This window comes from Phaethon lepturus, unplaced genomic scaffold (genome assembly GCF_000687285.1).
Source record: "Phaethon lepturus isolate BGI_N335 unplaced genomic scaffold, ASM68728v1 scaffold13637, whole genome shotgun sequence".
Classification (NCBI taxonomy): Eukaryota; Metazoa; Chordata; class Aves; order Phaethontiformes; family Phaethontidae; genus Phaethon; species Phaethon lepturus.
The window spans coordinates 44,800-55,069 of NW_010551208.1; the positions used below are offsets into that span (position 1 = coordinate 44,800).

The 10,270-nt window shown below is 47.9% G+C and overlaps 1 protein-coding gene across 1 annotated transcript; it reads left to right on the forward strand.

Moving 5' to 3' along the window:
- The first annotated feature begins 2,801 nt into the window (after positions 1-2,801).
- On the forward strand, positions 2,802-7,569 carry LOC104623676 (keratin, type II cytoskeletal 5-like). The gene is made up of 10 exons (XM_010290840.1): positions 2,802-2,940; positions 3,103-3,374; positions 4,190-4,410; positions 5,004-5,064; positions 5,559-5,654; positions 5,777-5,941; positions 6,075-6,200; positions 6,534-6,754; positions 6,874-6,908; positions 7,148-7,569. The coding sequence occupies exons 1-10, from the start codon at positions 2,802-2,804 to the stop codon at positions 7,567-7,569; spliced, it is 1,758 nt and encodes a 585-aa protein (XP_010289142.1).
- Positions 7,570-10,270: the final 2,701 nt, after the last annotated feature.

Consider the following 10,270-nt stretch of genomic DNA (forward strand, 5'->3'; position numbering starts at 1 on the left):
GCCGAGCCAGCGCGATGGTGACGAAACCACCACCGGTTCCGCATCTGCCTCTGCTTCTCGCTCCTTCTCATCCTTCTTTCATGGTGGGTTCAGGCTCCCCACGTCTGCAGAGCTGTTCTGATGGAAAGAAAGATGGTTTATGGGATGCGATCAGCAGGTAGCAGAGCACGAACTATTTTTTAATAAATGACATGCTTTAGCAACACCGTCTGGGCTGGTGGAGTAGCGAAAGCCGATGGATCAGCCCTTGCTGAGAAGGCAAAACCCACCCACCTAAAGAGGATGTTTCTCAAAATGGTTTTCTTCACCTTTTCTGTCTCAATGCATACGACTCGGACTTCAGCTCATATGTATGTAAATAACAATCAGAAACACTCAAACAAGAAGCTTCCAGTGCCCCAGCAGCTCATAATTTATGTTGATCACCTCCCTGCAAAACACCCGCACACCAAAAACCAGCCGGCTCCCCAGGGTACCAAAGCAGCCCAGCAGCTCCTGCATTTCTGGGAGAATACCTTTGATCATTCCTGCCCTTCTCAACCCCCAAGTATTGCAAAACCCATGTCTTCTGCTGCCTGCTCGAAGATGTTCATGTAGATCAGGCGATTTTGGAGAGAAAAAAGGCCAGGAGCACATCTGTTGGGGCACTTTGTTGGCCAAATCCTGCTCAGAGTCGCTCTGGACATGCTCCCTGGTAGATCGACAGAGTCTAGTAGAGTTGATCCAAACCGACAGATGCAAAAAGTCACATCTGCCGCTGGGTATGGAGCCCACAAACCTCAGCTCCTCCACACAATAAATCAGCCCGGTAAAGAAATGGTGCATTTTTCATCCGGCCTTTGCATCACTCACATACCTTGTGGACAGTGGGCTGAAGGAAGAAGAGTGTGGGAGCCTAAAATGACAATCCCCTCTTTCTTATTGGCAGCCCCACCTTTAATCCCATTATATTCATTCAGGTCTAATATCTGATCCGAACCTGTTTGTCAGCTTCAGGACAATCTGCCTTTACTGGGGTCAAGAAAGCATGAAGACAATCTCATTTTCTCATCGCACCCGGCCTTTGAATTGTATGCAAATAATCAAGGCAATAGATGTTCATGAATTTCAAGTGACATCCCAGGCAGATTCAGACCAACGTTTTCCAAAGAAAAGTAAGCCAACCTGTACCAACTGGGAATTTTGCACTGCAATGGGAAATTCTGTTTGGGTGACCCAACTCTCCCGGTTTGAGCCTGCCTGGCAGCATTTCTCCAGGGATAATCAGATATTTGGTCTTCTGTATTTGGTAGAACACGAAGCACCTGCTTAATTCTTCTTCCAGAGATGCCAGTGGGATTTTAGCTCGTACTTAATGGTTTTGTAGCAGTGGGGCACATGAATGTATTTCGAAGGGCATGTAGAGTCCTGTCCTGCAAATAAGTTTAAGCTCCAGTCATGCGCATAGCATGGAAAATGCCACCAGGATAGCAACATGCTGAAAACAAACCGAGCTCTTAAGTACAAAGAATACGCTAAACAACACAGTTCCATAAAGTCTGAAATGCCAGAAAATGTCACCACACCCTGTTGAATTCACTCTTTTTCCCAAGGACTCCAGGAAGTAAAATAAGGAGAATTTGTGGGAGTATTTTTCATGCTGGTTAAACCTTTGCTTTTGGCAACATTTTGAATGGAAAGGTTCAAAGGTCTTTAAAAGAAATCACAGCTGCAAAGAGCTAGAAACTCATGACTGATTACACCTTAATGTTAACATGCAAATAATACTGTTCCACAAAGCTGGGCACAGTGTTTTTCAGAAAACCTGCCTCTTTCATTGAAATGTCTTTTAGATCAAGATGAAAATGCATCTATCACATCATCAGCTGGCTGGAGACGTTGCACGGGCAGCCTCTGGGTGGGATGGAGTTGTCCTCTGGAGATGCCAATATCTCTAGAACGGAAGCTTAGGAAACCTGTTATAGACTCAATACTTAATACTAAATGGCCAAAATTTGAGGTGACATTTAAATATAGTGTCTCAAAGGAACATCATGGATCAGGACCTCTTTGCACTAGTCAGCTTAAAAAGTCGTCCTCTGCCTAACCAGTGGGAACAGGAAGAAAGGATAAATTAGAGCCCTGAAAGAGACGTCAGGCTTCATGAATATCACACCTGCACTCTGCCTTCAGGTGAAGAAGCCCTGTGAAATAGTTTTGTTCAGATTTATCCATTTTATTCTCACTTAAGTTAATTCAGAGGACTCTCCACTAAGCTGTGTACTAATCTACTGCGTAAGTAGCAAAGGGGTATCCGGAGAGCTATTTCTCTTTTTTTTTCCACCCTTTTTTCTTTCTTTTCTATTGATTTGCAGCTAGGAAATAAAATAATACACCTCTGCAAGCACACAGAGGCTTTGCACTCAGGCTGAGCTCTCCCTGCCAAAAATGAGGGAGTTAGATAACTCTTCTAGCTGAGCAGATTCGCACCAGCTCCAATAGGTGTGTTTGGGTGCAATCAGCGTTTAACGAGTCTCAATCAGACAGCTGGCTGCCCGGCATGTCAAAACCATAAAGGCACTAAATTGATCACTGGACTTCCATGCAACCAAGCCCAGATCCCCAGCGGGATAAAAAGGGCATCCCGCACTCCCTCCCATCAGCGCGCTGCACTCCGTTTGCTGCTCCTCGCCAGTGCCGGGCTGTTATCTCCTGCTGCAATGAACCGGCAAACATACAGCATGAGGGCAGGAGGTGGAGGCAGATCTTACAGCACTGCCTCAGCTATTATCCCAAGCGGCAACAGGGCTGGTTTTAGTCTGATGTCTGTGGCACGGTCTGGAGGAGGTGGAGGTGGTTTTGGAAGGCTCGGAGGAGGAGGTGGCGGTGGTGGTTTTGGCAGCAGGAGCCTCTACAACCTTGGTGGTAGCAAGAGGATATCCATCGGTGTTGGAAGCAGCTTCCGAGCTGCTTTTGGGAGTGGAGCTGGTGGTGGCTCTGGCCTGGGAGGTGGCAGTGGTGGTGGCTGTGGACTTGGTGGTGGTGGAGCTGGTGGCAGCCTTGGACTTGGTCTTGGTGGTGGAGGTGGTGGATATGGCTTCAGTGGAGGTGCTGGTGTGCTTGGCTTTGGTGGTGGACAGGGAGGTGGAGGAGGGTTTAGCTTTGGTGGAGTGGGGGGGCTGGGAGGATTCAGTGGAGGACTGGGTGGTGGCAGGAACTCGGGGGGATTTGGTGGTGGCCCTCCTGGAGTCAGTACAATCCAAGAAGTGACTGTCAACCAGAGTCTCCTGGCACCACTGAACCTGGAGATAGATCCAAACATCCATCAGGTGCGAAAAGATGAGAAGGAGCAAATCAAGACCCTCAACAACAAGTTTGCTTCTTTCATTGACAAGGTGAGACTTCATCAAGCGCTGTGGAATTGTGATAGAGAGGGAGTGAGACAGTCTTGTAGCTACAAAAGAACGACTTCATAGATCTACAGTCTATCGTGTATTTCCTATCTGCACATCTTCATTAAAGTAATCAAAAAGGACATCCTTCTAAACATTTACAAGGCAGAAAGCTAGACTAGAAACTAGTAATAAGAGGACTAGATACAGGTTTTGTGCCCGAGAAATAAGGTGTATTAGCTCAAATGGAGTAAGACAGTTTCAGGTCCAGATCTACCTGCTTAACCCAGCGCTCTCTGTGGGGAATCACAGCAGACGTGTTAGTCCTTATTGCCTGCAAGCTAAACTCCTTTTTATATTGACTCAACTTAAGTCCTTCCCTGGCTTTTACTTGGGTAAATATGTAGTATATATGAGCAAAACGAAAGGCAATTAACTACTTGTCTTTTAACCTGTAGTACTCAGATCTTAGCTTTAATGAAGGAAGATAAACATCTCTTACAAAGAAAGAAAAACCAAAGGATGTTAAAGAAAGCAAGTGATGAAAGAGCTGAACCCACATTTTCTAATGATTGCTCATTGGCTTGCTAAATTAAATTGTCTTTAAAGAGAACTGTCCACTGAGGGCTGATCTACTTAGCTAAAGGAAGGGCTAACACAGCCCTAGATAATCTGGAGGATATTCACAGCTGGATTTAATACTCTTGGTTTGGGATTTCCTTGGTTTGTGCTATGCATCAGTCCCAGATACTGATTACTGGCTACCAGCATGCTCGTAGGTGTTTTCTGCTAAGCCTCTTCTGCTTCCCAATGCTCAGGTTCGCTTCCTGGAGCAGCAGAACAAGGTGCTTGAGACCAAATGGACCCTCCTGCAGGATCAGGGTCAAAAAAACAACGCGGGCAAAAACAACCTGGACCCACTCTTTGAGGCTTACATCAACAACTTGAAACGACAGCTGGCCAACCTGCTCAACGAGAGAGGACGCATGGACGGGGAGCTGAAGAACATGCAAGACCTCGTTGAGGATTTCAAGAACAAGTGAGTGCCTGTTAGCAGCACATCTAGGCACCCTGGGGTGAAACGGGATGCAAATGGTTCAGTTTAGCATTAGGCAGTAGGATTCATCTCACTTAAATGTAGCTTTCTGAAAGTCAAACATCTAGCCTGAGATACTCATCAAACTTCCTACAGAAAAGGAGAAAAAAAAAAGTATCTCCAGTCTGTGCTCTAGCCCGTAACATAGTACCTAGCTAATTCCCCTCCAATATACCACTCCTGTGAGGTATCTCTCCTTGCAGAACTCCTCTCTTCCTCAACAGCAGCAGAAAGGTGGTCCATCGACATTTTTCCAACCAGAAAATGCAGATTCAGCCAGGACACAACAACTTGTGATGACACTGGCAAAGGAAAATAATCTAAACCAGCTTTACCCTCCTTTTTCCATCTTCCTTATGTCAAAATGTCATTTCAACCCTTTGAGAGATGGGATTCTCACAAATTTGAGCTGGGCAGTTTCCAGGAGGTTGGTCTGGAAATGCCATACCCAGCCCAGACAAGCGTGCAGTCCTACCTGTACAACTTTTCTGTTTACCAAGGTATGATCCAGCACGTCTTTCCTTTTATCCCTGCAGATATGAAGAGGAAATCAACCGACGCACAGCAGCGGAGAATGAATTTGTGGTGCTGAAGAAGGTGGGTGAGACAGGTGGTGTGAGGACGCTGAGCTAACCCTAACCATTGCACAGGCTGGAAGGATGGGAGAGCCCATGGAGCTGCATCCTCATGCTTTAAAAGCTGTCATTTGGATTGTGGTTTTGGGGGAAAGGAATGGCGGACTTTGAGGATGGAAGTAAATTCTTGTCCCACAACATAGACCCATGCTTGACTAGGCAAAACAGACCATGTAGAAACAAAGATGGTCAGTAGTGCTGGGAACCCCAGGTGCCAAGGCCAAATGGCCTGCACCCACCTCCTTAGGCACTAAGTTTCACACAGCACTTCTTTTGGCCAAGAGATGTCCTCTTGGTGCTCTTCCAGGGGGATGAGCCAAGCAGAGCTTCTCCAGCCAGGCAGCACCACGGCAGCAGTGAAAGGGGCAGCCCCATCCCCGGGCTTGGCCAGTCCTTGGCTGAGCTACAGAAGAGGCACCAGGTGCTGCAGATGTCCCCACGGTTGCTCTTTTCCAGGATGTGGATGCTGCTTATATGAATAAGGTGGAGCTGGAGGCCAAGGTGGATGCCCTGACGGACGAACTCAGTTTCCTCCGAGCCCTCTATGATGCGGTACAGACACCCTCCTCCCCTGATTTCTGGCTGCCTGTCACCCCCCGGACAGTGACTGCCATCATTCATGGCATTTGAAAAGGTAAGTGCAGCTGGCCGGGATCCTGTGTGCTTCCTCGCAGGAGCTGGCTCAGATCAGTGCACAAGCGTCCGACACCGCTGTCATTCTGTCAATGGACAACAACCGGGACCTGGACCTCAGCAGCATCATAGCTGAAGTCAAAGCTCAGTATGAAGACATTGCTAACAGGAGCCGGGCCGAGGCGGAGGCTTGGTACCAAACCAAGGTGAACAGACCCATAGATGCCATGGATGCATTTTTCTGGGGAAAATTACTGCTGTCGCTATACGGGAGCTGTTTGAGCCACATCTTGTCCACCTGGACATCTCAGACAGTTTACTCTTCCTTCTGAACCTCAGTTCGAGGAGCTGCAGGCCACGGCTGGGAAACATGGGGATGACCTGCGCAACACAAAGGGGGAAATCTCAGAGCTCAACCGGCTGATCCAGAGGATCCGGTCAGAGATAGAGAACATGAGGAACCAGGTAGGAATGGCAAAAGGAGCCTGCAGAACCCTGTTCTGTGGTCCCTCAGCACTGCATCTTTGCTTTGCTCATTGGGGACTTTAGCAGCCACAGAGTATGATATACCTCATTAAACACGCTGAATTCCCTCCTGAAAAGGGTACCACGCTGTAACACGGATTAGATCATTCTTGCCAGGCTGGCGTTTCAATGCCAGCAACATTAGCAATGAGTGGATGACCTCAGTCATAACTTTTTTCATTAACACCCCAACCACAATGGATTTCTTCCTTGGGTGGATTCTTACCCAAAAATAAAAGCAGCGTTTAGGAGTCCCAATCCCTCCTCTTGCAGTGTGCCACCCTGCAGACGGCCATCGGAGACTCCGAGGAACGTGGGGAGCTGGCCCTCAAAGATGCCAAGGCAAAGATGATTGACCTGGAGGATGCCCTGCAGAAAGCCAAAGCTGACATGGCCCGGCAGCTCCGTGAGTACCAGGAGCTCATGAACGTCAAGCTGGCCCTGGACATCGAGATCGCGACCTACAGGAAGCTGCTGGAGGGCGAGGAGAGCAGGTGGGAGTAAAATCCCTGCAGGAGTAATAGTGCCTATGGCTTTGCCCCTGCCAGCATTTGGTCCCCCTGCCTGTCTCCTTCATTTTGCTCTAACGTCCCCTTTATCTGCCCTCCAACAGGCTGAGTGGAGAGGGTCTCAACCCCATCAGCTACTGTAAGTATCGCAGTGCTTGTCTTGCTTTGGGCCCATTGGGAGCAGAGGCTGTGAGCAACCTTGGGAAAAGGGAGGTTTTGCCCAGTGCAAGATTCAGAGCCCTCCACCAGCATTAGTGGCTTGCACAGGGGACTGAAGTTGTGCTCGAGTCCTGTGGGTCAAGGTCCTGATGATGGTGCTTTCTGGAACTGGGTGACTGCCAAGCAGATGACCACCCCTCTGGTTGCTTTTTCTTGCAGCTGTCATCAGCTCCAGCTCTGGCATGGCTGGTGGAGCTGGGTTTGGAGGAGGATTTGGTGGACTGAGCCTAAGCGGAGGAGGTGGTGGAAGCAGTTTCGGTCTTGGAGGAGGCAGCGGAAGCGGTTTTGGTCTTGGAGGCGGCGGTGGTGGTGGAGGCTACAGCTTTGGAAGTGGAGGAGGACTTGGACTCGGTGGTGGTGGTGGTCTCGGAGGTGGATTTGGAGGAGGCAGTGGCCTCAGCATTGCAAGCAGTCTGGGCTACGGAGGCGGTGGCGGCAGTGGTCTGAGCACCAGTGGAGGAAATTTCAGCTCTGGAAGTGCAAAAGGCACCAACCCAGGTGTGAAAATTGTCTCCAAAACCTCCTCCAGCAAAAAGAGCATAAAAAGCCAAAGCCTGAAGAATGCTACACAGCCTGAGTAAAACCAACACCAGACCCTCCCCAAAACCATTGCTCCCGCATTACTCCTGTATCTCTCCTGCACACCACCCTCTCCTCCATCCACCTCTGTCCAGGCTCCTCGCTCCGTGTTTCTCAAGCATTTGGATCACAGTTCAAGAAAAGCATCGGAGCATGTGTTAACCAGATCTCTCAAAGTACCTGAAACGGGATTAAAAGGACAACATGGGCCTAAGTGATTTTCTGAATGGGGAATTGTTTTTTTTTTTTTTTTCATTTGCTTGCTTTTAATGAGGCTGAGCAGCTTGTTTGTAACTGTGGCTAGCTAACAGCCATCAGCTAAGACAGATCGAATAGCAGTGCAGACGCAATAACGTGGGTTTTTAGCTCAGTTCTGGCCGACAGAAGCCCAGGGATGGGCTGGGAACTTGGCTTCAATTCAGCCTGCTTTGCCTGCACTGCTGGGATGAACCAAACTCACTCCTTCAACTTAAGCAACTCATCTTTGTCAGAGATGTGGGATATTTTTCTGCTATGTAGAAATACCCCAGGAGGTTGCTGAAAGATCCCAGGCAGTGGTTTGCAAGCATGGGGCCCTTCTTAAAATATCCCTTATTATGGGAGCACAGAGCCCGTTAGGAGTCACTTCTGAGTCACTCGAGTGCGATGGAAAATCCCTCTTTTCCCCATTCACAGCTGAGCTTCGAAAAACATGTTTCTTCCAGATGTGCCCAGCACTGCAGCTGTGTGCAGTCAGGCACACAAGCCTGGCCAGTGGTTCAGAGCGTAGTAATAGGAGAACGATCTGAGATACCTCCATCTGAAAAGTTCCACCCACAGGGATGCAGATTCAACTTGGAATGAGCTTATCTAAAAGGAAGCCCAAACTACTATCCCATTCCTGTCCCTTCTCTTCTTAAATGATAGTTTGCCCATAGTGACATCTTGCATGTAATCTTGTGGCTGTGTTTTGTCAGAGGTGTATTTTGATGTGGCAAAACTGTCACATCATCAGTGACTGATCCAAAGCATACGGGCTTGTTTTCTAAATTATAGGATTTTTTTCATTCTAAATAATAACTGAGGCAGAAAGTTCTTCAAAAGCAAGATCGGTGTCTGCAGTTAAATTGGGTTGCTGTCCTGTCTCATGCTAGGTTTTGTTGGAACGGCTTAAAAAATGCCAAAATGATCCAACGGCTCAAGTCTCGCTGACTTTCCCCACTGTCTTGGTAGCAGCAGTTGAGGCAAAAGCCTGAGACAGTGAAAATTACATTGAAAAAACTGCCAGAAGGGCCACGTCCACACTGCTCCCGGGTGTATTTCAGCATCTCCACTATATGTGGGTTCCTCTGCCAAAAGACAGACATTTGGTAAACTGAAAAGTGCAGTCAGCTTTCAGCCCAGCACGTGGGAAATGAGGCAGTTGGGAGCAGGAGCACAAAGACACACCAGGGCCCAAAATCTGCTTTCCCCTTTCTGATGGCATTTACCCCTCTAGCCTTCCACCGTGCACTTTTATTTTTGTGAAAGTACCATTAAAAAAGAAAATTGCAGCTTTTTATACTTCAACGATAGTGATATGATGCTGTGTTTTCCTTCCTCTCTTTTTGGAACATGTCCAATAAAACTGGATTGTCATTTATTTGTTCCTACATCTTTTTATTCTAAAGCAGAACCAGTAGCACGAAATACTTAGAACCTTCAGCAGAGTGAGCTGGAGGGGTCTTCTGCTTTACTTGGGAGGAAAACTTTCAAAATTCTGATAAAATTATAATGAAATCTTGAAATCAGTTGTCTCAAAACAAACTGAAGAATCAGAGAAACGAGGAGGAGGAGGAGGGTGGGCATTTATCCATTAAGTGACAAGAAACATTAATCACCATTCATTTCTTAACCTATGACTGGGGTTAATGCAAAAGCCTTTCTTCCGTGGAAGGGAGGGTTTTGCACGGCTCTGCTAGCTTGGGCAAAACCCCAGTGTTTAATTTCTGCTTTCTTAAAAAGATGTAGCAAACCCAAACATATACAGGGCTCTGGGGGAGGATTTTATCAGGATGATCTTGCTTGAGGACGGGTTTCGGTGAGCTGGAGCAGAGACCGATGCAGGTATTTTGGTCAGCCCTCATTGCAAAAGAAGAATAAAAAGAAAAAAGGGGGGAAAAACCAACTCTCAGACAAACACCTTATTGCATTTCAAAGAGTCAGACGCTTCGCTCTTCCCTGACCTCTCAGCATCCCGGCTTTACATAACTCAGCGCAGCAAATGGGAAAGAGCAAGCAAGTACACGCCAGCCCAGCAGGTTTACGGGAGACGCTCGCAACCGCTTCAGCAAAACCTCACTGAGACCCAGATGCGCAGAAACACGGGAGCATCGACTCTCCCTTCACCCAGAAAATCAAAGGAGCCGCAGCAAGAAAGACCGAAGTCTGGGGACAAACCCCAGCTCTTCGGTCCCTGCTGTCGCAGAGGACGGTGCGGGCAGACAGGCCGAAAATTAGCGAAGGTTAAAAATAAACACTGAGTCACCTCGATTTCTGTGCTCGCCTGTGCGAATGCTGAATTACACAGCACGGGTGTGAGGAATTAAAACAGCTAATGACAACCTAACCTTAACTAACCTTAAAAGTTTTGGACGTCTGTCTTTCAGCCTGCGCTGAAAAAAAAGCGAGTAAGAGAGTGCAGAAGCGGTGCCCACAGGCAGCTGGGCTCCCGCAAACACCCCC